General features: G+C 33.5%; 1 protein-coding gene across 2 annotated transcripts; it reads left to right on the top strand.

Annotated features, from left to right (window-relative positions):
- Positions 1-1,910: 1,910 nt before the first annotated feature.
- LOC127650994 (class I histocompatibility antigen, F10 alpha chain-like) lies at positions 1,911-26,577 on the top strand. 2 transcript variants are annotated; one of them, XM_052136687.1, is made up of 8 exons: positions 1,911-2,054; positions 2,388-2,648; positions 23,139-23,417; positions 24,168-24,449; positions 24,703-24,802; positions 24,944-24,963; positions 25,664-25,705; positions 25,788-26,577. In XM_052136687.1, exons 1-7 carry the CDS (start codon positions 2,006-2,008, stop codon positions 25,699-25,701), a joined length of 1,029 nt encoding a protein of 342 aa, XP_051992647.1. In that variant the 5' UTR covers positions 1,911-2,005; the 3' UTR covers positions 25,702-25,705; positions 25,788-26,577. The 2 variants fall into 2 exon arrangements, with proteins under 2 accessions (XP_051992647.1, XP_051992646.1); XM_052136686.1 differs by having other exon boundaries at positions 24,703-24,807; positions 24,946-24,963; positions 25,788-26,576.
- Positions 26,578-26,826: the final 249 nt, after the last annotated feature.

Below are 26,826 nucleotides of genomic sequence, written 5' to 3'. Positions count from 1 at the left end.
ATTTATCACTTAATGTCATACAAAGTCCAGTAAACATAAAAAAGCTAAATCAGTATTTGGTGTGACCACCTTTGCCTTTAAAACAGCCCCAATTTTCCTAGATACACCTGGACACAGTTTTTCTTGGTTGTTGGCAGATAGGATGTTCCAAGCTTCTTGGAGAACTCGCCACAGTTCTTCTATCTATTTAGGCTGACTCGATTGCTTCTGTCTCTTTATGTAATCTCAGACTCACACGATGTTCAGGGGGGCTTTGTGGGGGCCATGATATCTGTTGCAGGGCTCCCTGTTCTTATATTCTAATATTTTCTATTGGCAAAATAATGTTTGTGAGTCAACATGTGTTTTTCCTATTGATACACTGAAGCTGAAGATATAAATAAACATCTTAAGGCAAATGATTTTGTAAAACATCTAATGTGCCTAAGACTTTTGGACAGTATGTAGCAGTAGTTCAGTGCTGTGAAGCTGGTCAGGGGTCACATGGATCACTTTAGTAATTGAAAATATTATTTTTGTTATTTTGACATTATAAAATGTTGTTTTGAGATTTTATTTTTCATCACTATAAACTATTCAGTAAGGTTAAATGTTATACGAATATTTAAAACATCATCAGCTACGTACATTATATGTGATATTGATGTAAAAAATTAGATATTCTGCATCTTTACTCTCAGGACGACTTCTGTTTTTCTGGAACCAATAACCCAGAATAAGCTGTTTTGGTTTTATCAATTTAGGATTAGTGTTAAGGTTTAATGCTTGGGCAAATTAAGCATTTCTGTAATACCCCAAGGACAATAAATAAAATAATAAGTCTCTGAAATGCTTTTGTCTGAAATAGTTTAGCATCATCCACCTCATCACAAACTCTAAAGATGTGTCAATTTCCCATAGTTCTAGTGCCCAGACTTATATAGTAACCATACATTAAAGTTATTTTATTCACAGCCAAATAAGATGAAATAATACATTTCTTTCCTTGTTTCCATTAAATCCATAGAGGGCAGCAGGGCCGGCCCGACCCAATAAACAAACGAAACATTTGTTTAGGGCCCCGTGATTGGTTCGGGGCCCCACCCACCACCCCAATTTATTTAATTTTTTGCCCATCAATTACTCTAATCAACAAAACACACAACCGTATCAATGAAACGTAGTATGTTTCATTTCGTATATTTTTTCTAAATTAACTAGAATTTTCTAGAAACCTGTAGGGCCCATACACTATTTTTGTTTAGGGCCCCCAAAACCCTAGGTCCGGCCCTGGAGAGCAGTACAATATGTAATTCATTACAAAATGAATTATATACATTTTGTATACAGTACAAAATGTAATTCAGCACCAGTACTGAGAGCATAGTCATCTTTTTTTCTTCCATAAACACAGAACAATAAATAAAACTTAAGACATTTTCAGGTTTGTTTGGCAAAATAGTTTTGACACATGTGCTAAATACTTTCACCAGAAAAGTGAAGCTATGGGCTGTCTCAATTTAGGCCCACATTGACAACAGTGGACAAAAACAAAACCAACGAATAAAAACTACCACTACCACCACTACTACTAATAATAACATCAACAAAATCAGCAACAGCAACCAGAATAATAAGGATAGTTAATAATAATAATAATAATAGGCCTAATATTAAGACATTTCAAATGTTGAAATAAGAACGTTGTAATTGTCTATTGTTTAAAAATATTAATAATCTTTGTAATAATGGTTTAATACGAAACATCTCATTTGAGTTATAACTCAACCCCAATACTGACTTTCAGTTTTGATATAAACCTCTTGTATCAAGTCCATGGTGGCGACAAGTGACGCATCAACAGATCTAAATTCTTATTGGTCAGTAAACCTCACTTCATGCTCGAACATCAACGCGAATCTTTCAGTTGCTCAAGAGAAGTCTTGTGCTGTGGAGCTGAGTGCAGACTCTGTGAAGAATTCTGTGAACGTTGTCAAACGTAAGGATCTTTCAAAATAAGAAAAACATGAGAGCTGTTCTGCTCTTTATTTTGGGACTTAAGCTGACCGTGGCTGGTAAGTAGGCAACGATTATTTCTCATTACTTTTGAATTAGTTTAAAATGAACACATTTGTTCTCTGTGGATTGCGCTTCTTCCCTAAGTGGTAAATTAAACAATTAATTTATTTCAATGATTGAATTTGTATTTTTTAATTTTATTTACGTTTTAAAATCATACACGATCAACATTATATAATTGCAGAACATTTAGTTTGTAAATGTGACATTATGCGCTACTACATTTGTAAGTAAAAAAGGATTTAATCGCTATTGTTGTTCCATTATATCATTGGAATTTATTTATTTATTATGAATATGATCATAATCGTTATTATTTTACTTTTCAGAAATCCACTCTCATGGGTATATCTACACTGAAACAAAAGGCATTCCAGGCTTTCCAGAGTTTGTGTCTGTTGGGATGGTGGATGGACAGCAGGTTAATTACTTTGACACTCAAATAATGAAGATGATCCCCAGGACCGACTGGGTGAGTGGAGCTGTGGATGCTGACTTCTGGAATAGGAACGCACAAATTGCTATTGGCGCTCATCAAGTCTACAAAAACAACATTGAAGTGGCAAAACAACGCTTCAACCAAACCGATGGTAGGTACAGAAGCACAGTGATATTATTCGTGGAACAATATATTTTGTTAGACTGTTGCTCCTGTAGTTAATATTTCAGTTCCGCTTCATGTTAATATACAAACACAAACAATATACCCAATAGCAGGATTTGTGGACAGATGAGATGATGTTAAAATATGAAGCACATCATGCAGCTGTTGTGGATTCAACTACACACCAAAATTCTGCTCTTTGTTTCGCTGTTTTATTTATTTATTTGTGGCTGAAGTGAAAATGTCCGAAATTGGTTCTTTTTAAGAGGACTTAAAGGGATCGTTCACCCCAAAATGAAAATTCTCTCATCATTTACTCACCCTCATGCCATCCAAGAAGTGTATCAATTCTCTCTTTAGCAGAACACAAAATTATGATTTTTAGAATAATTTTTCAGCTCTGTAGGTCATACAAGTGAATAGGTGTCAAAATGTTGATGCTCCAGACTCAAGTGTTTTAATAAATGTCTTCAGAAGTGATATGAAAGGTGTGGTTGAGAAACATAACAATATTTAAGTAATTATTTGCTTTAAATTCTTCTCCCTGCCCAGTAGGGGGCGATATGCATGAAGAATGTGAATAACCAAAAACTCAAGAAGACCTATCATATCGCTTCTGACGATATTTATTTAGTCTTATGGATAACTTTTATGCTGACTTGTGTGATTTTTGGAGCTTCAAAATGTTGGCACCCATTCACTTGTATTGTATGGACCAAAAGAGCTAAAAAATCTTAATTTGTTTTCAGCAGATGAAAGAATATCAGAAACATCTGGGATAGCATAACGGTGAACTATTCCTTTAAAGAGTAGCCTTAAAAATAGTAGCTTTTCTTTAACTCTTAAAGAAAAGTAATTTTATTGGCAGTAGAACATGGGCAAAACATTACCACATTTTGGTCAAAAGGAATGACTTTTTCTCAGTTTTTTCTTTATCATATAGCATATCAAATTACATATTATATATATATTTTTAAATAATCACAATATGTTCAAATGGTGCAGCCCTGCTGATTGGTGTAATTTACAGAGCAGCAGTAGCTGATTGTGGCACATTCATGAAACTATTATCGTACAATAGTTGTGTACTGTCACTTTCTGCATTAGTAAATACTCTGAGGAATAATTTTATCCTAACTGCTCTATAACAATTCATAATTTAATAATTCTGCAACTCTGACAGTAAACAAAGAGAGACTGCTCTTCTTTCTAGCTAATCTCTCTGTATGATATCAGGTTTGATTAAAAACCTTGACGGAAGATAAGTTTCATCATTATTATTATTATTATTACAACTACTTCTATACTATATTGAAAATTACGTTTTACAATATACAGAAGTCAAATATTTCTGTCGCATTTTTTCAATTTCATGCGTCTAGTTAAATGTAGCTTTTATTTTGACGTTTTGGAAAACCGGATGTTGATGATGACTTCACTTCTCATCTCTGGATATGCTGTTCACTATATGGCTAGTGTGCTTATTAACCCACTAAAGGCTTTGATTTAATTATATAAATATACAGTCTGTGTTACATGCTTCATGGTGAATAAAGTGCTCATCTCTTTGTCAATAATACACACACAGAGCACACGTGAAATGTAAATGCAGCCATCTTGAAAATGTTGTCTGAACTTTGTTGTCTAACGTTTCCTATATTGATATCTATGGCATTGATGTCAAAATGTTATTAGCTAACCAAGTGGATAAACAGGTTGTTGAGTTGTCAAAATTATCATGAGTATTTGAAAGCGTTCAGGGGGTGTCATAAAAACCAGAAGCAGAGGGGGGAGATTTTAAAACAGGAATACTTCATTCATAAATACACAAGATCTTACCTTCAAGGTGTGGACCTACTGATGTGCATCTGTGCTCATGAAACTCCAAGAGAAAACACAAAGTCATTAAAAATATCTTTCCACGTCACCTCTGTCCCATCTTTTCATGTCATTCACCCATTGAGGTATAGTTAATGCGAGCAGATATTTTGAGTAGATTGAGTCTGCATGGGTGAATGGGGTGCCACTATATCCATACATATAAACAAATATACATTTGAATGTCTAATTTTTTGTCAGTTTTAATGTGGTTGTCACTTTTGTTAATCTTGTGTTTGAATTCACTGTATTTTGGCCTTTAAAACAGAACTGACAACCATATTCAGATACTCACTTAGTCTCCGATTCATCTAAAATTCTGCACTTTCATGAAGTTTCAACAGCATTTAGTAATGGACTACATGTAGTCTGAATTACATAATCAGATTACAAAAGTCAAGTTTTTGTAATTAGACTACATTACATTATAAAGAAATATTAATCAGATTAGTAACATTTGAATGGATTAAAGTTACCTATTGATTACATCACCTCTCAGGAAATTATTTTAAAAATAATTTTATAATTTACTATCTGCCCCTAATTAATAAAAGAAGTCCTGATCTCAGTCATGTACTGCTATCAAACTGAATATAAAACATTGAACAGCCTTATTTCACCACATATAGAAATATGAGACATGGGACAATATCAGTGTGATATGCAATCTTTGCCTTCCAAAAATAATATAGTAAATGAATTTATGCTTAATGCATCTAATATCCACACTCTAATTTACTAGTTAACTAGCAAACTTTTAGTGTTTATTGACCCTTAATGCACTTAAAAATAGTGGCTCACACATGAAATAAATACATAATTTGTGTTTTTGATAGAGATTTAGTTTAAGCAATATATTTTATTGCTGTTTTCCTCAAAATAGTACAAGATTATTTTTAGCTAATGAATTCACAGTTGCACTAATCAACTGTATCACCCCCTGATTTATGGAGGAAACGCTACAGAATATATTTAGATATAATGCTGCACTTTCCCCACAGTGGTAAACAGACTGAGACATGAACTGAATTAAAAAAAAATATTACATTAATGCAGCAACTCCATAAAATTACATTAAATCTCAAAAACATCTGAACTCCCATCTGAACTGGCTAAAGTGTGTAAAACCTGCTTCTAAACAGACACCTGGATATAAACAAAGACAAAGACTCAACCAAAAAGCACACAACTCATGCAATCAGATCCATGTTAAAAGTCTGTTAAAAGAGAGGGAATTACACAGTGCATTTGGCCCATCTTCAGACAGAAAACACCAGCTAAAATGATACACATGAGAAAAAAACTAAAAATAAATCTCAGAATCAGTGGCTGCATGAGCCTTTAAAAATAAATTAGATGTGCACATTCAAATTTACAATCCATGTATGTTGCCATTTACACAATATGCATCCTGAAGCATTCTTCAAATGGGCTACACTCCTGTTAGATAAATGATCCTCTGCACATCAATATCTAGCAATACAGTCCAGATTCAATTGTCCATCAGTGACAAACATGACAAAAACATCAGATAAAATAAGAAAACAGATCGATGTTCATGCCTTTCCTATGTCACACTGTAGAGCGAATTTAGTTTAATTTATCTTCTGAATAATGTTTAAATCTGCAAAATCCTCTAAAAGATATTCAGATCTGTAACTTTACCCCACAAGATTCATTGACTGATTCATGAAGAGGAAAACTGCATCCCCTCACTGACCAGCAATCGCTCTCCTCCAGTGATGTCAGTAGTTCACATGTGAATGTAATCCTTGAATAGAGGTAAACAGATTTGGCTCACTGTCTAATTTGGAGGGCTTGAGACTCGACCCGAGCTCTAATCACCCCCCTGGACTTTATTAGAGTTTAGTAATAAATAGACAGAAGGTGCAGTTGGGCTGGAGAAGGGACACTGGAGGAATTGTCTCATCAGTGAAGTTAACAGCAGTTTATATACTGTATGTTTACACTGGCATAAACAATCTGTGTATAAGCAGCGGCGAAACTGCAACTCTGTAAATATCATCTATAGCTCATTCCAACAATTCTGAGACATTCCGGCTTTGAAAATAAATATATATATATATATATATATATAAGTATCTTAATGTTTCATCATTACAGGCACATGTTAAAGATTGTATTAGTCAAACTGGTCAAGCTAAATGACTTAAACTATACATCCAGTTAAATGGGCAGTCAGGGTGGACGTTCAGTGGATAAATGAGCCACTACATGGTCTGTGATTGATATCTAGCAAACTTATCTGTAAACTAATACTGATGATTTTATTTCTGTTGGCATAAATACTGTATATTGAAGTTTAAAATGACATTAATTCCCCACATAGCATCCCAATATTATGCTTGATAACATGAATAACACCACAAAATATAGAACAACATAAATAAAACTAAAGAGTTACAAACTTCAAATAACTAAAAACTATTGCAGAGTGGCTGACGTCCCCCTCCAGTGTGTGATGTCATAACAAATATCTTCAATGAAAGTTCATATCATGACATAACAGGGCGGACAATAAGTGAAAGGACACACAACGCCTCACTATCAGTGTTAAAATGACACATTTACCACAAATGAATACATGTTAGTGAGAGAATACTCTTAACTGTATTAACCATTTAGCATTTATTTTTGTCAAAGATTTATGAGGTGCAGTTTTGGGGACATGAGGAAATGTTGCGCAACAGTTGAAAAGATTTCAATTCACATTGAGCTTATAAGCCCACAGAAGTGTGTAACATTATAAATAGCCTTGATTCTTTATAACAAGCTTATTAGAATATAATCAGTGATAATTAAACTATATAAATACCACAAACACTTGAACTGGGGACTTAAATGACACAGAATTGTGAAATGACCCATTTTATACAGGCGCTCCTTCACATTGGAAAACAGCACAGATGGACGGAAATAACGCGTTCAGTGTGAACGTCCCCTACTAAACTTAAAATAAAAACGCATTAATAAAACAACCAGGAAGACAAGAGAAAGGATTAACATGGAAATAGTATACAATAAAATGTAATGCCATGTCGTGAGGATGTCTCTCTCTCTCTCTCTCTCTCCATAGATATCTATGTCTCTCTCTCTCTCTCTCTCTCTCCATAGATATCTATCTATGTCTCTCTCTCTCTGTCCACTCACTGATGGTTGTCAGTGATGGGAAATAGTATAATTCAGTGATAATGCACCAATGAATCAAAGAATCTCCAGTGTCACAAAACAGCATTGAATACAGTTAAAGGGAAACTAACATGACAGTAGATTATGGACTTCTGATGCAGCAACACAAGTGGGTACACCAAGTGTACCCTCCAATATTGATCTTTAGATGTCCTTATACCCAAACAGCCCTCTCTGTTGTGTTCACAATGTAGCGTTAAGACCTGTATGCCCGAGTCACACTTTAGATACTATGATCACTTCTCTTCTATGTCACCAGAAGTGACCTGTCACTTTATTCACAGAAGGTTGAACTGCCTGACAGTTGGAAATTCATTCAAGCTTTTCTGACATTCATTGACTATCCCTTCCTTCTTTATTGATTTAAACTTTACCTTCATTGATGTCTGCTGGACAGAATAATACTGAATCATTCGCCCACTGAGAGGGTTATTACTGTTATAGGAAGTGCTAATCATGTTGTTGGCCATCACTCCAGCTCCACTCCGGGTTTTCCATTTCCCGCTCCTGGCTCACTCCACTCCTGGATTAGAGAAACCCCCTCCCTGTTCACTCCATGCCAAAAGAGCACCTCACTTCCTCTCCACTGTAAAGTTATATCAGTGTGCTTTTTAACATCACAACCTTCCATGCAGAAGCTGTATTAAATAAAAATAAATACACAGGACTAGATGAAAAGCTACAATGTGCTTTATTATAACACAAACATTAGCCCAAGAATAAATTAAATATATTTTATAGCTTAACTTTGAAACATATCTGCAGCATTCTCTTGGTTTGATCAATTAAATAAATTGCTAGATGCAAAAAACAAACAAAAAAACATTAAATTAAAAATATAACTTGCCAGACGAAAAAATTATATAAATTACCAGAACAAAAACAATTTAATATTTTAAATTGTATGTTTTTCTGTTTTGGTAATTTATATAATATTTTTAATTTAATGTTTTTTTTTGTTTTGGTCATTTAGTAAGTTGATTTAATTTAATGTTTTGTTTTTGTTCTGGTAATTTAAATAATATTTTTCGTTTGGTAATTAATATTTTTAATTTAATGTTTTGTTTTCGTTCTGGTAATTTATATAATATTTTTCGTTTGGTAATTAATATTTTAAATTGTTACCAAACGAAAAATATTATATAAATTACCAGAACAAAAACAAAACATTAAATAAAAATGTTAATTACCAAACGAAAAATATTATATAAATTACCAGAACAAAAACAAAACATTAAATTAAAAATATTAATTACCAAACGAAAAATATTATAAAAATTACCAGAACAAAAACAAAACATTAAATTAAAAATGTTAATTACCAAACGAAAAATATTATATAAATTACCAGAACAAAAACAAAACATTAAATTAAAATAATAAATTACCAAACGAAAAATATTATATAAATTACCAGAACAAAAACAAAACATTAAATTAAAAATATTAATTACCAAACGAAAAATATTATAAAAATTACCAGAACAAAAACAAAACATTAAATTAAAAATATTAATTGCCAAACGAAAAATATTATAAAAATTACCAGAACAAAAACAAAACATTAAATTAAAAATATTAATTGCCAAACGAAAAATATTATAAAATTACCAGAACAAAAACAAAACATTAAATTAAAAATATTAATTGCCAAACGAAAAATATTATAAAAATTACCAGAACAAAAACAAAACATTAAATTAAAAATATTAATTACCAAACGAAAAATATTATAAAAATTACCAGAACGAAAACAAAACATTAAATGAAAAATATTAATTACCAAACGAAAAATATTATAAAAATTACCAGAACGAAAACAAAACGTTAAATGAAAAATATTAATTACCAAACGAAAAATATTATAAAAATTACCAGAACGAAAACAAAAGCGTTAAATTAAAAATATTAATTACCAAACGAAAAATATTATATAAATTACCAGAACGAAAACAAAGCGTTAAATTAAAAATATTAATTACCAAACGAAAAATATTATATAAATTACCAGAACGAAAACAAAGCGTTAAATTAAAAATATTAATTAACAAACGAAAAATATTATATAAATTACCAGAACGAAAACAAAAGCGTTAAATTAAAAATATTAATTACCAAACGAAAAATATTATATAAATTACCAGAACGAAAACAAAGCGTTAAATTAAAAATATTAATTACCAAACGAAAAATATTATATAAATTACCAGAACGAAAACAAAAGCGTTAAATTAAAAATATTAATTACCAAACGAAAAATATTATATAAATTACCAGAACGAAAACAAAGCGTTAAATTAAAAATATTAATTAACAAACGAAAAATATTATAGAAATTACCAGAACGAAAACAAAACGTTAAATTAAAAATATTAATTACCAAACGAAAAATATTATATAAATTACCAGAACGAAAACAAAACATTAAATTAAAAATATTAATTACCAAACGAAAAATATTATATAAATTACCAGAACGAAAACAAACCTTAAATTAAAAATATTAATTACCAAACGAAAAAATATTATATAAATTACCAGAACGAAAACAAAACCTTAAAATAAAAATATTAATTAGCAAACGAAAAATATTATATAAATTACCAGAACAAAAATAAAACCTTAAATTAAATCAAATTAATAAATTACCAAAAAAAAAAAAAAAACTTTATTATTATATTTCCTATTATTGCAGTTAATTTAATTAACATTGCCCTATAATTCTGTGAATGAAATAAAAATACATTCTCTGAATGTCCTACACTTTATCAAAACTAGATCAGACTGTCAAAACTACGTGTCTAATGCAAAGATACATTTGTTAAATACTAGCGTTTACAATTCCTCTATTCCCATTTGCTGAGCTTCTTCATCAGCAAATATAACGCCTAAATGATCCTACGGCTCTAAAATACATTTAGATGGCAATATTAACTACACAATATTAACATGTTGGTGTTTTACATCATTAAAAGTTTAATTCTATTTAATGTTGATACGATGATTAAAAGTGTTTAATATGGGATATCTGTATTACTAACTTTAGATTGTCTCTCCACATGTGGACGGATTATCATCGTGTGTTTTGGACACATTTTTTAGGATTTCACAACAAACATCTGATCTTGGCAATCACCCCCCCACTCGTGTTCTCCTCATTAAAGTTCACTATATGCCAGATGACGTAAGAATAAAGAGATGAAACACAAGTCAAGCTTTACCGCAAGATTCACTCAATAATAGGAGCGTGAAAACAGAAAGTGACCTTCAAACATTTCCAAGTGCTGCGAGATTTTAAATTAGTTTATTCTTATATCAGAAATCACATCTTCATGCCAACAGTGTTTAACACGTGGTGCATTATGGTCTGTTAACAGGTGTTTTGCCCGTAATGGAGCATTAGTGCAGCACTCTTGAAGAGAGAAAACAATGACTCCTCTGTTCACCTCATGTGACCCCTAACAAATAAAATACATCAACGGGAATCTAAACGATGATGTTATAGATGACCATTTTTGTTGCGTCATTTTTCATCTTTGAAAGATTACATTTCAGAAGTAACATTATAACACACGATTCCTCGTGTTGCCTTCATATCAGCAGGTTTATCGTGAGAACTGACCGATGAACAATGAGGACAATCGTCAAAGATTCCTGATACGGAAGTTTAAACATAATTGCTACACCTATAGATCACGTTGTCATGGTAACGTCCGATTATCAGCTGAACATCTGTAAAGCTCACAGTAAACCGAGTGTGAGTTCATTCTGTGCAACTAAGTGTGGTGTAAACTTAAACACAATGACTCTGTCTGCACCTGGTATTAAGATGTGTTTTTGGTCAGCGCTAATACAGGTACAAAACAGGGTCCAAAACGTTTTGTAATCAGATCACAAAAAACACATGTGACCACATTACATATACTTTAGTGTTGCAAATAGTGTAATCGCCAATTCCCATTCAAACCAATGTCCCACGTTAACATGGGCAACCAGATGTTACCCTGTGAAACAGTCAAATTCATTAGGACAGACCTCGATTAAACAACTCGGTTTAATAATGATACACTGGGAAAAAAATCTGTTGGATTAACATAAAATAATATGTCCATCGGTTGCACAAATTATTATATTTACTCAAAATGATCTATTTTCCAATTTGTCTTAATTTATGTTTGTTAATCAAACATGATTTTTGTTGTTTTATGCTTTTCATTCATGTCAAGTATTTATAGTTACCTCCCTTTAATTTAACATGAATTATGATTTAGTGAATGTTTTTTTATGTTGAGTGTGTTGAATTACCATGTGTTAAACCAACATAGTTATTTTATATGAATATAAAAATTGGTATATTTAATATCTGCTAAACCAATATGTCAAATATGTGCAGTGGTGTTCAGATAAAATTAAACCTGATAAAATAAATAATCTCACACTATAATTATAAAGCTTTGGCATACTATAAGATGACTTTTGTCAATAAATAAATGCATTTTGTACATTCCTCTACTTGATGTAGTCCTATCTACAACATTAATACTGTACATTTTAAAAGCAGTAAGGCAATAAGCAAAAACATTTCTTGAACCAAATGACTGCATTTGTTTTTCAACAGTGCACAACTGTAACACTGGACATCCGATCCATAAGATAGAGAAACATGTGACACACACAGATCACCTGTTTGAAATGCATCGGTTAAAATATAATATAATTCCTCAACACAGTGCCTCAAAAACATGCTGCTGGGCCTCCAATGCAACACCGTAAGCCCTTAAAATATCATCTTTACGTCAAAAAATAAACTTACATTTTTGTCATTTTAAGAGCCATTAGGAAAATAAGGCACTGTGGCAACAGGACGTGCAATTAGTAAAATAACACAAAGTAAAGCAGTAGGAGGTGTGGCTATTAATATTGCTAATGAGACTAATGCTGGTTTGATTTAAATAAGCCACACCTCCTATAGCAGGACCCAAACCCCACATGAGAGCACAATGAACAGACCAAAAGAAAAACGAATTGTTCACCTCAAAAAATTGAACAATGAATCCTCCAGTAACATCATTAACAGGCTCAAAGTTTAAGAGTTCGTACTTGTTTGCTCATAACATCACAGTATTGCACAATAAGAACTTTGACAGTATAAAGTAAATATTAATAACACAAAATTACCCGTAAACCATAAAAGGGCCATCTTGAATTTGGTCATTAACATTAATTAAATAATAAATAAATTCCAGGAGGGAAACACAGGAAACTACTTTGTGCCCGCCTGCCATAACATGGAGCGCTCACTCATAGAGTCTGTTCCAGAGGATTTGTGCTTTCTTTGAAAGTGTGCTGCCTTCCCGCTCCATGACCAATTTCTGCAGTACCTCAATGCGATCCTTCAATTCAGGTGCGTAGTTGAGGTTCAAAGTGTACATTAGTCCAAATAACATCGCAGCAGCTGATGCAAAGTTATCCAAATCTTGTAAGACCATCTGGCCCTCAAGGACAATCCCAACGTCCTCTGGTCTGTCATGGGCATGTCTGTGTTTGAGAACGTAGATTCCCACTGTGGCCTCCTCAATGGATCCTTGGACGAAGGCTTCGTCTGCAGCCTGGAGAACGCACATTTACAAAATTCGATTCAACAGAACACCGGGCACTGCCCTGGGAATATTATACCAAATGTAATTTCAATCATTTAATAATGCAGATATCACGAGAAACATAAACTTGTAAATAAGGAGAATGAGAAAGATGAAGTTTGAAAGTACTGAACCTTTATAATTGTACTCGCCACATACTCTCTCACTAAACTGTCCCGGTCCTCGTTGAGGTACACGCAGAGCCCCTTGATAATACATTCTCGTCCACTATCAACATCATCATCCTGGCTAAGGGTGACAAGCAGAGCAAGTATTATTTTAAGAATAAAATGTTCCCTAATCAAATGTGTACACCAAAAACAAAATTCTGTCTTGCTTGAGCCATGGGTCCCATGATGGTCTGCAGTCTTCCTCCTATCGGTCCTCCTCGCTTCTGAAATAGCTTTAGAAATATGTCAGACAGCACATCTATCTCGTGACGAAATCTGGACTGTAGGGGCATGGTGGAAATGCACTTATATTCGGCATTTATCTGAAATCCAGAGTGATCCCGTGATAAAAATACTGTCGATTCTGAAAGGCACACATTCAAAAAGGGTTAAAAACTATTAACATTAAATTAGTAAATTAAATTTAAAACCGAGAATGTTTTTGTTGTAAAACTTTTCTCGTAATTTTACGATTGTCCTAGTTTTTAATATAATTTATCGAACCCTGCATTTTGTTTTGCTGCTACAACTAGCTTGTTTCCAGTCAGCGTTCATGTAAAACAGATTGAAAATCCTGTGTCAACCGGTCCGGCTTATACAAGCTTCCTGTGAAAAAACAATTCAGGAATTTCCAAAAAGATAAACTAGTCAAATGATCAAGTTAAACTTGGGTTATTAGACAAGCCCCAGGAGGTGATAAAAAACAAAACATCCAAACCAAAATAATTGTAAACAATTCACAATGAGTTTTGACAGTTTCCTCAAAGCCGCCGCTACACAGTTAACATATTCAATTCCAAAATACCTGCATTGAAACAATGACCTACAAAACACGTCATGAACGACATACCTCGCTTGCGTCAAAGCGTGCTGGCCATCTTGTCCTGAAGTCTTGGATCATGGGGGTGTCACAATCCACTTCATATCTCCTATAAGCAAATGTCTTTTCCATTTTCATCCTAACCACCTCCCTGTTGTTGCTATTCTTCACATCTGAATGAAGTGCCACTCTCAGACACTCAAGGCTCTCATCAGAGTCTCCGGTGGGATGGGGGGCAGTAGTTTACTAGTGGTCTTTTGATGGCAGAAGCAGCACTTGATTTGCCCTCCGGTTTGTCCGTAACAGAGTTTACAATCATGGCAGGACATCCCAGTTTTCTCAAGTGAGTGTGGTAAAATACGAGTTTATTCTTTAAGATAGTTTTCCAACCAGCATATCCTGTCATGGAGCCTTTCTCAGTGAGACAAGGATGTTTAGAGATGAGGGCCTCTCCAACTGTGTTAAACTCTTTATCAGTGACATACATTTTGTATCGGACAATTTCTTGAACCTGGATTTCAAGAATGTTTGACTTGAGTTTAGGATCCGGAGTAAGCAATGTACCCTTCTCTTTGTGTGCTGCATTGCCTCGCTCAAGTTTCAGCTCTGCATCAAAGCAAAACTGAGGAACACGAAAGATGCTGGGCCAAAAATGCCTAGAGCTGGATAACTCCGACTCTGTTGAAGACAGTATGTCCGTGTGAGCACACCCACTAGACAGGGATGAGGACTCATCCAGAGAGGAATGGCATAAAGCAGTAGCTAACTTTCGTTTTAAAGTAATTCATTTTTTCACAGAGGTAGGTAAAGCTTCAGAGTATTCAGCATATTTCCTTCTTAATTTAAAAAATAAACTGATAAAAATTAATTAATTTTACATTTATTTTATTTTTCCAACTGGTTGGTGAATTATTAGAGAAATAAGGTGATTTCCTACATGTGTTAATCTGAGACAGCTACTCCACATGGCATTTCAACCACCAGAAATATAGACACCTGTGCATTTAAACATCATATGTATAATATATATATATACTTTAGAGAAATACTATTATTTCCTGTGTATATAATATCTGAGACAGCTCATCAAAATGTCAATTTAACAACCAAATACTAAGTTAGAAATGACTTTAAAAATTAGTATAATTAAGACTTTTGGGTTGTGTTCACCAAATCAAGCAGTCATTGAAAGCTTTGACTAGAGAAACATCAGAGACATACACGTGAATGCATCCACCTAAATAAAACTGAATTATATATTGCCTTTAAGTAATACTTATAATTACATAGACTGTACTTTTAAAAACATTTACTAAACTTTAAATAAAATGTATTTCCCTACTTCTGTAGAGCATATCAGAGATAGCACATACAAATGTTCACTGAAACAACTACAATAAAATAATGTAATTAAAACATCTGAATAATACTCACTGCTACAACCAAACAGCATTCAAAGCAAAGCAGAAACAGTCTGGAGGAACAAGGTGTCTTGACAGGAGGAACACTAGATATCTGTACAGCAACTCAATTAAATGTTACTTTTACATATAAAAAGATATAAGACATTTAATAACAAGCCACCCTTTTCAACATTGTAATTGACAATAAATACAAGTCTATAGATCAACATCAGTAATGTTTTGGTTCAGATTCAAAGCTATACAGCCCAGTCTGCCCCTGATTTTTTGTTTTTCGGCACGTTTCAACGTGACGTCACATACGCTCCCGCATGGACACACTGTTGCGACACCAGTTGACGTTAGTCTCTCACTTATTGGCGCTAATTTGTTCTAATTAGTCGACATACACTAAATAAACATGCCTGAGGGGTTGCACATAATTTAACATTTTTTTTATCCATATCATAATACTCAACGGCGGCTAAAGCTAGTGTCATCTTTACCTAACTTGAGCATTAGCACTAATTTTGCCTTTCCATCATGTTGCTCGATATAAGCAGTACATAAAAATATTACCTCCGTGAAAATGTACTCATTCAAAGATGCTACAAAGAGGCATTTTAGTTTGAAGTTTTAATTACCTTCACAGTGTAGATCTCCGATCCCACGATAACTTTTACAAAGCGAGAGACCAAATGGCGGACTGTGGTGCAGTTTTCCCTCGCAAAGCGCTCGTGAAGTTCTGGGAATCGATTCGAAACGTTGGAATCGACTCCAAAGCTAGAGTCGATTCCTTGATGGGAAACCGGTTGATATTTTCGGATTGTGTTTATTTCCTCGACCACTGAACTACTACACATTTGAGAAGCCTTACAGCACTAATACAATTTACAAAATGATTATTAAATTACTGCATCTTAACGAGCATCAATCTGACTCAGAGTCAAATCCGCTCCGTTTGTTCATCTGTATGAAGTAATCCTAAAATAAATGTGCTGCACTTATTAAAGCGAGAATCTAACGCTTCTCTCTCTATATATGTTATATTGTATAAACCAGTACAACAATGGGTTTTAAATAAAACTAAAATGTATTGTTTGGACATTTTATTCTGTGTACATAAGGTACAATTACTGTACATTATAATATAAACCTCTTTCTAAACCAGGACTCATGAGTGATAACAGACTATTTCAATGGTGCTTTTAAGATTATTCTCGGTATTTCTTGGGAATACAGGCGCATCTACTCAAACTTCCCTCATGTGTATCTCATTGGACTGCAGCATCCCGCTTTTGTGTGCGCATACAGGCCCTGATTTAATCTTAGAATGGACCTATTAATAGTAAATGTCATTCATGATGTTATAAACAGTGCAAAGAACGCTTTGTAGTGAGCTGTTTATGAGATTTAACTTTGCCTCCCGTTTTTTTCGAAATCGGAAAAAAGAATCGATTAATGGGCAATTGGATTCAAATTGGATTCGACTCTTGGAATCGATTCTAACGATTCCAAAACCAGGACTCGGAATCGATTCCCACATTTCTGGAATCGACTCTTGAAAAGCAGATGTGTTGAACGGCTTTGTGGGATTCATTCATACAGATTTGATACAGATGCGGATTTGACTCTGAGTCACATTGATGCTCGTTAAGATGCAGTAATTTTATAATCATTTTGTAAATTGTATTAGTGCTGTTAACGCTTTCTATAATGTGTAGTAGTTCAGTGATTGAGGAAACAAACAGTCCGAAAATATCAACGTTTTCCCCCCGAAGCCGAAAAGAATCGATTCTTTTTTAAATGGATTCCCAGTTTTACGTATGTGTATTCCCATGGGGCGGAGTTTAGGGAGAAAACATGAATACTTTCTTACATTTCAACATGACTTATTCTAAAAGATCGGACGTCCTTCAACAATAAATTAACGATGCACGACTAAAATAAGTTTAGATGAGAAATATAAATGAATCATGTAGGAAATACGAACTGAATCTTTGCACAATCTCCCCATAGACCTTATTTCAGTGTACACATTTTTTTTATAATGTGCAAAAGTCTTTTCTTTGCTCCTTTGCTGTTGGGACACTTGTCGACTTGGAGATGTTGGTGCTGGTCGCGACAGCTGTTTTTGTCTTTTCAGCAGAAGACCGATTGTTTAACAGCAGTGACTGTTATAGCCTACTTAATATAATAAATAACTGAACACTTTACACATATTTTCATTTATTAATACATATAACTGTAAAATTGCTTCGTCCATAACTGCTGTAAAATATGAAATGTAAGCAATTTCTTTTTACTTTGTTTCTCAATACACTGAACAAAACTTCTATTAATAGCTACTAATAAAAACGATTTAAATGATGTGCTTTGACTTGTCATTTATATAAGACGACCAAAGACTGCTTAACTTATTAGAATGTGGTTTCATACAACAAATAACAAGCATTAAAACGTATATTTTAAACACATAACAGCTGTTGGTTCATGTTTTGGAGAAGAGTGAAACTGAACTATGCACAGACACTTAAACGCGCGCAACAGTCCGGAACTGGGCTGTAAACAAATGAGCGCTCTCTGCGCAAAACTCAGCAGTGAGTTTAACAACACTCGACGTGCAGCAGCATTAGTGCTCTCAAGATATCAAAACAGTCCGGAACTGGACCACGGATATCTTGAGAGCGCTAATGCTGCTGCACGTCGAGTGTTGTTAAATTCACCGCTGAGTTTTGCGCAGAGAGCGCTCAGATGTTTACAGCGATTTTATCAAACTCATTGAAAGGTCAGATAAAAGTGTGCGATTTCCAAACTGCGTTTTTGCGCCCTTGAAGGGCACTGCGGGAAGGGGTGTTCCAGGTGAAAGTGGGCAACTCGAGCCCTCCGAAGGGCCCTTCCACAAGGCCATTATCTGATGGTCACTTCCAGCCAGTAATTTAATCATTGATGGTCACGTGACTGCGGGAGGCGTGTCCTCGCGATACAGATTGTCAATCAAGAACATATTACATGTTCAAACTCTCCGGCAAGCGCTTATAGACCTTTTATAACAGATACTTCTCCTTTCTCCTCCTCCACAGTTTACATTTGTCCTCATGCAAACGATAACAGACAGCTGTAAACCGCGAGAAACTCTAAAAACAGGGTCCCTTTTTATCCTATAGGCTATTCTAAACCCTTTGGTTTATTACTATTTATTTATTATTAAGCCGTCACTAGTTACTTTCAGCGGTAAACATTCATTTGTGTATTTTATATACATTTATGTATAGATAAACTATTACTGTTGTTGTTATTAAAACAGCAACAGTAAGCGATTTTAAATAAGACACAAATGTCAGTGTTTGAAAATAAGAAGTATATTTATTTACAACAACAAATTAACAGCGATAAATAAGAGATTGTTATTGTTAGAACAGCTGCTGCGTCGTCATGGTAACGTTTCAGGTGAAGATAAAGTGGAAGTGACGTTTGTCTTTCATTACTCCCTTCATCAAGGGTGTTCCCAACACTTCAAGCACTGTCCCAGAGTAAATAAACACATGCTCATACAACTAACTTTGATACTAAATCCAGTTTTAACATTTTGCTGAATGTTGTTTATCAACATTTATGCACCTATACATTCTTTACATTAAATTAGTCTCGCTTAACATGAAATATCTGGATAACTGAAAGGAGGTGAAACATTCTCAAGTGGGTTTATTACTGCAATAATAAAAACAAACTCAAAGTTCAACAAAATGTTTAACATTAGTAAGTCAGTTGCATTCTTCCTTTTTCTTAAGCGCTTGAGCTTTATACATTCATACATCAGTAGATAACTGGACGTATACATTCATAAATCAGTAGGTAACTGGACGTATACATTCATACATCAGTAGATAACTGGACGTATACATTCATACATCAGTAGATAACTGGACGTATACATTCATAAATCAGTAGATAACTGGACGTATACATTCATACATCAGTAGATAACTGGACGTGTACATTCATAAATCAGTAGATAACTGGACGTATACATTCATAAATCAGTAGATAACTGGACGTATACATTCATAAATCAGTAGATAACTGGACGTATACATTCATAAATCAGTAGATAACTGGACGTATACATTCATAAATCAGTAGATAACTGGACGTATACATTCATCAATCAGTAGATAACTGGACGTATACATTCATAAATCAGTAGATAACTGGACGTATACATTCATAAATCAGTAGATAACTGGACGTATACATTCATAAATCAGTAGATAACTGGACGTGTACATTCATACATCAGTAGATAACTGGACGTGTACATTCATAAATCAGTAGATAACTGGACGTATACATTCATACATCAGTAGATAACTGGACGTATACATTCATAAATCAGTAGATAACTGGACGTGTACATTCATACATCAGTAGATAACTGGACGTGTACATTCATAAATCAGTAGATAACTGGACGTGTACATTCATAAATCAGTAGATAACTGGACGTATACATTCATAAATCAGTAGATAACTGGACGTATACATTCATAAATCAGTAGATAACTGGACGTATACATTCATACATCAGTAGATAACTGGACGTATACATTCATACATCAGTAGATAACTGGACGTATACATTCATAAATCAGTAGATAACTGGACGTATACATTTATAAATCAGTAGATAACTGGACGTGTACATTCATAAATCAGTAGATAACTGGACGTGTACATTCATAAATCAGTAGATAACTGGACGTGTACATTCATAAATCAGTAGATAACTGGACGTATACATTTATAAATCAGTAGATAACTGGACGTATACATTTATAAATCAGTAGATAACTGGACGTATACATTCATACATCAGTAGATAACTGGACGTATACATTCATACATCAGTAGATAACTGGACGTGTACATTCATACATCAGTAGATAACTGGACGTGTACATTCATACATCAGTAGATAACTGGACGTATACATTCATAAATCAGTAGATAACTGGACGTGTACATTCATACATCAGTAGATAACTGGACGTGTACATTCATACATCAGTAAATAACTGGACGTATACATTCATAAATCAGTAGATAACTGGACGTATACATTCATAAATCAGTAGATAACTGGACGTGTACATTCATAAATCAGTAGATAACTGGACGTATACATTCATAAATCAGTAGATAACTGGACGTGTACATTCATACATCAGTAGATAACTGGACGTGTACATTCATAAATCAGTAGATAACTGGACGTGTACATTCATACATCAGTAGATAACTGGACGTGTACATTCATACATCAGTAGATAACTGGACGTGTACATTCATACATCAGTAGATAACTGGACGTATACATTCATAAATCAGTAGATAACTGGACGTATACATTCATAAATCAGTAGATAACTGGACGTATACATTCATAAATCAGTAGATAACTGGACGTGTACATTCATAAATCAGTAGATAACTGGACGTATACATTCATAAATCAGTAGATAACTGGACGTATACATTTATAAATCAGTAGATAACTGGACGTATACATTCATACATCAGTAGATAACTGGACGTATACATTTATAAATCAGTAGATAACTGGACGTATACATTTATAAATCAGTAGATAACTGGACGTATACATTCATACATCAGTAGATAACTGGACGTATACATTCATAAATCAGTAGATAACTGGACGTATACATTCATACATCAGTAGATAACTGGACGTATACATTCATAAATCAGTAGATAACTGGACGTATACATTCATACATCAGTAGATAACTGGACGTATACATTCATAAATCAGTAGATAACTGGACGTATACATTCATAAATCAGTAGATAACTGGACGTATACATTTATAAATCAGTAGATAACTGGACGTATACATTCATAAATCAGTAGATAACTGGACGTATACATTCATAAATCAGTAGATAACTGGACGTATACATTCATACATCAGTAGATAACTGGACGTATACATTCATACATCAGTAGATAACTGGACGTATACATTCATACATCAGTAGATAACTGGACGTATACATTCATACATCAGTAGATAACTGGACGTATACATTCATAAATCAGTAGATAACTGGACGTATACATTCATACATCAGTAGATAACTGGACGTATACATTCATAAATCAGTAGATAACTGGACGTATACATTCATAAATCAGTAGATAACTGGACGTATACATTTATAAATCAGTAGATAACTGGACGTATACATTCATAAATCAGTAGATAACTGGACGTATACATTCATAAATCAGTAGATAACTGGACGTATACATTCATACATCAGTAGATAACTGGACGTATACATTCATACATCAGTAGATAACTGGACGTATACATTCATAAATCAGTAGATAACTGGACGTATACATTTATAAATCAGTAGATAACTGGACGTATACATTCATAAATCAGTAGATAACTGGACGTATACATTCATAAATCAGTAGATAACTGGACGTATACATTCATAAATCAGTAGATAACTGGACGTATACATTTATAAATCAGTAGATAACTGGACGTATACATTCATAAATCAGTAGATAACTGGACGTATACATTCATAAATCAGTAGATAACTGGACGTATACATTCATACATCAGTAGATAACTGGACGTATACATTCATAAATCAGTAGATAACTGGACGTATACATTCATAAATCAGTAGATAACTGGACGTATACATTCATAAATCAGTAGATAACTGGACGTATACATTCATAAATCAGTAGATAACTGGACGTATACATTCATAAATCAGTAGATAACTGGACGTATACATTCATAAATCAGTAGATAACTGGACGTATACATTCATAAATCAGTAGATAACTGGACGTATACATTCATAAATCAGTAGATAACTGGACGTGTACATTCATAAATCAGTAGATAACTGGACGTGTACATTCATAAATCAGTAGATAACTGGACGTGTACATTCATACATCAGTAGATAACTGGACGTATACATTCATACATCAGTAGATAACTGGACGTATACGTTCATAAATCAGTAGATAACTGGACGTATACATTCATACATCAGTAGATAACTGGACGTATAGACTCTGTATAAGTTCATGCACATCAGATTCTGTATGTTTCATTTTCTGGCTCATCGTGTGTTTGATATAAGATCTGTGACCTGTGCTGACACAGATGAGAGTAAATTTAATGATAGAGATTAAGATTCAAATGAACATTTGTTCAAAATCATATTTGATAAATATAATGAATTGATTACTGATACAGACACAGTACATTAATCTCTCTATGTGACTCTCCACAGGTGTGCACACATTCCAGAAAATGTACGGCTGTGAATGGGATGATGAGACTGGAACAACAAATGGGTTTAGTCAGTTTGGATATGATGGAGAAGACTTTCTGAATCTGGATTTTAAGGATCTGAGATATATTTCACCAGTGCAGCAAGGAGTCATCACCACAGTGAAGTGGAACAATGACAAAGCCAAGATTGAGAATCAGAAACATTACTTCAACACTGAGTGCATCGAGTGGCTGAAGAAATACCTGCAGTTTGGGAAGAGCAGCCTGGAGAAAACAGGTGCATAATTTCTTATCCAGCATTGATCATGTACATATTTCCTTAAAAACTAAACATTTTAAAATGACCTTGTCGAATATTTTATATCAGTATCTAGAATAAATCACTCTTTTATCCAGAACACAGTTCAATCAGATTTTTCTTAATTTGCCCTAGAAATTCTGCAGTTTTGTGTGTTTATGGAGAAATGTACATTATATTAGATGTGTTTTATGTAAGTAATAATTACTCCTCATTGGATTTACTACAGATTGAGACTGAATCAGAAAATACAGATTAATAGAATTAAACCTCCTGATTGTTTCTGTAAAATTAAAGCGCCGGTGACTCTTAAAGAGCACGAAATTGAAGTGTGACTTGAATTGAGCAGCAGCGGCTTAACAAATAAAAGTGTTTAAATTATTAACACTCAATTCTGTACTGAAGTGTACTTCATAGTTATTAAGAGAATTTATCTTGACGTTATTGTTTTCTTTATTGGAAAACAGAATCTATGTAATCTTTGCTTTCTTTTTCTCTGTATATCAGTCTATATAAATGTATGTCTCTTTCCTTCCTCTCTGTATTATTCTTCATCTCTCTCTCTCTCTCTCTCTCTCTCTCATTGTCTTTCTCTCATTTCTAGCTTCAGGAAGGACGACTATCAATGCAATTATGATTTTCAGAGCTCCTATTTGGGCAATTTTCAAATGAATCCTCTTTCCCCATCTCTCTCTCTCTCTCTCTCTCTCTCTCTCTCTCTCTCTTCAGTCTCTCCTCGGGTGTCTCTGTTGCAGAAGGATTCCTCTTCTTCAGTCACGTGTCATGCTACAGGTTTTTACCCCAGTGGAGTAACAATCACCTGGATGAAAAACGGAGAGGAGCATCATGAGGATGTTGAACTGGGTGAACTTCTTCCCAATGAGGACGGAACCTTCCAGAAGACGAGCACGCTCACAGTTTCACCTGATGAGTGGAAGAACAACAAGTTCAGCTGTTTGGTGGAGCACAAGGGCATCAACAAAGAAGAGAGCGAGATCAGGACAAACTATGGTAAGAGTTATTACATGTGTGGACTATAAAACTATGAATTATTAAAAACATTATGTGTTTTGCTCATACAATCTGTATATGTTTAGATATATTATAATTGAGGTTGCACATATAAAATACACTTTCTGAACACACCGCACACAAACATCACAATCACAAACTTGTTTTTGTGTCTGTTGAAATGATCTTTCCATAGAGTTACAAACAATGTCAAGATCTTTGAATAATTTGATGTTTTCTTCTGAACAAACAGGAAATTCTCTTCCCATTGGCATCATTGTTGGCGTTGTTGCTGCTGTCGTTCTGTTGGTTGGCATGGCTGGCATTGGTTATAAGATCTATCAGAAGAAGAAGAAAGGTGAGGACAGACACGTATGATTGTATTTCACTGACTTCAGTATGTTTCACATATTTGTTGTTCTGATGGCAGTTTTAGTTTTGATAGTTCATATTTTGTTGATGTGTGAAATTAATGAGCTCCTCTGTTTGTTTTCAGACTTCAAACCTGTCAGCGGTAAGTTTCTCATCATAACCTCTATTAGATGTAAATATATAAAGATGGCACTGATGTGATTTACAGGATATTAATATGTTCATATATCTACACTGAAACATTTTAACTAAATATTAATGTGGTAATATTTGTAGATTTACTGGTTTGTTTCCAGTCTAAAACATTTAATATCACTAAATCAACCCGACTACATTCACCGCACACACTCACACAGACACACACTTTTTTAGTAAAATATACTTTATATTGTGTTGTTTATTTTGTATAATATTGTAGTCGGCTGCATAATACAATGACTTTAGGCCTCAGCAGCCTCTAATAACCGGCCGCTATATGGCAGTGCCCGCTGCTTTCACCAAAGACCCCCTGAATGAACAAATCAAAGTTTTATTGTAATTTTCACAGAACAACAAAGAACAAAAACCAAAAGTTCCTTCAGGAAATTACAGGACAACATTTAACAGACATTCACACATATGACACAAAGAGCAAATTGAACTCAATAAGACAATATATATTTACATGACAGAGGATATTACATCACCTACTTAATATTCATGAACCAAACTGATACTTTTTATAATGTGTCAAACACTTTCCAGGTTGCTCATATTCATCTGATGACTTGAATATATTATTATGCATGTATAAATATGTGATGTGATCATCTAAACGATCTCTTGTTTATTTTCTGTTCTAGGATCTGATGATGGTTCAAACAGTTCAGCTCCTGCATAAAGATGTAAGTGTAATCATTCATAAGTGCAAATGTCTCAGTCATGTGAAATGAACTGAATTTAATTGATATTTTACTGTCATTTTAGGAGACACCAGATGCGTGAGAGGGATGAAGTTAACCTGCTGTCAGTCTTATCTATAAAATGTCTCACGCACAGGATCAGATTTATGGATAAATTAAATACAATTAAATGTTTTTATTAGTTTGTGGTGGGATTGATCTGTTTATGATTCTTCATTACGTAAATACTTCATTAAATGTTTTATTCATCTGGCATTTATTTTATGAACATTTGAGATGTATAAATATGGCACATTGATCTTAAGACTTAAATGGGAAATGTAAATATTTGTCTTTATTCACATTAAAAACAATACAAATGATTAATCTGCAGGTTTGATTAGGTGTCAGGTCAGTTCTGACCCTGAAAAAATAAATCATTAGAAATCTGATTAGTTTATTAAATTAGAAACACCCCAATAAAATATTCTGTTTTTTAATCTAAGAAGATTTAATTGTTTATTTAATACAAGTTAATCTGGATTTATGGATTATGTGCCATCATGTAATCTTCATGTTTTATGGGGTTCATCGTATTTTTCTGTCTGTAAATTTCCTTCTTTTTGTTTTAAATGAGTTAGTTGATAAACTGTTCTGCAGAATAATAATTGATCATTTTAATTTTAACAATGTTACTCTGTTAAACATGAATATCTGTTCCTATTAATAACAGAACAACAAATATTTTCCTTTATTTGAGGTTACAAAATCTAAATTCAGTGAACATGAATGTTTTATTGATCGTCTGAAAGTTTAAATGTAATTTTGATTCTTTGAAAATAAACGACCTCAGAAAGGAGAAATTGTTGAATGTCTTTCTGTAATAAAGTATTTTTTATTTCCAAACACAAATCTAGAGTTCATGAAACCGGTTTTATAATCTACTATGAAAATATGACACATAACATAAATATTTGAATTGCATATTTTAACTTTATATTGTGCAAAATACATTTTCACTTTACAACAGATTTTCATTTTATACAATAAATCTAATCAATGCATTTTTTGTAACTTTAAAATGCTTCTCTTCGACTCGATTACTTAAAAGTGTTCATAAAATG

Source organism: Xyrauchen texanus, chromosome 10 (assembly GCF_025860055.1).
Source record: "Xyrauchen texanus isolate HMW12.3.18 chromosome 10, RBS_HiC_50CHRs, whole genome shotgun sequence".
NCBI classification, from domain to species: Eukaryota; Metazoa; Chordata; class Actinopteri; order Cypriniformes; family Catostomidae; genus Xyrauchen; species Xyrauchen texanus.
Note: the sequence above shows the minus strand (reverse complement) of the source record. Positions and strands in the feature narration are given on the sequence as shown.

Excerpts from the sequence above, each read along its gene's own strand:
- LOC127650994 (XM_052136686.1), top strand. The coding sequence starts at position 2,006 with ATGAGAGCTGTTCTGCTCTTTATTTTGGGACTTAAGCTGACCGTGGCT. Across the intron at positions 2,055-2,387 it reads ACTTAAGCTGACCGTGGCTG|AAATCCACTCTCATGGGTAT; the intron begins GTAAGTAGGCAA and ends TTTACTTTTCAG. Across the intron at positions 24,450-24,702 it reads CGAGATCAGGACAAACTATG|GAAATTCTCTTCCCATTGGC; the intron begins GTAAGAGTTATT and ends CTGAACAAACAG.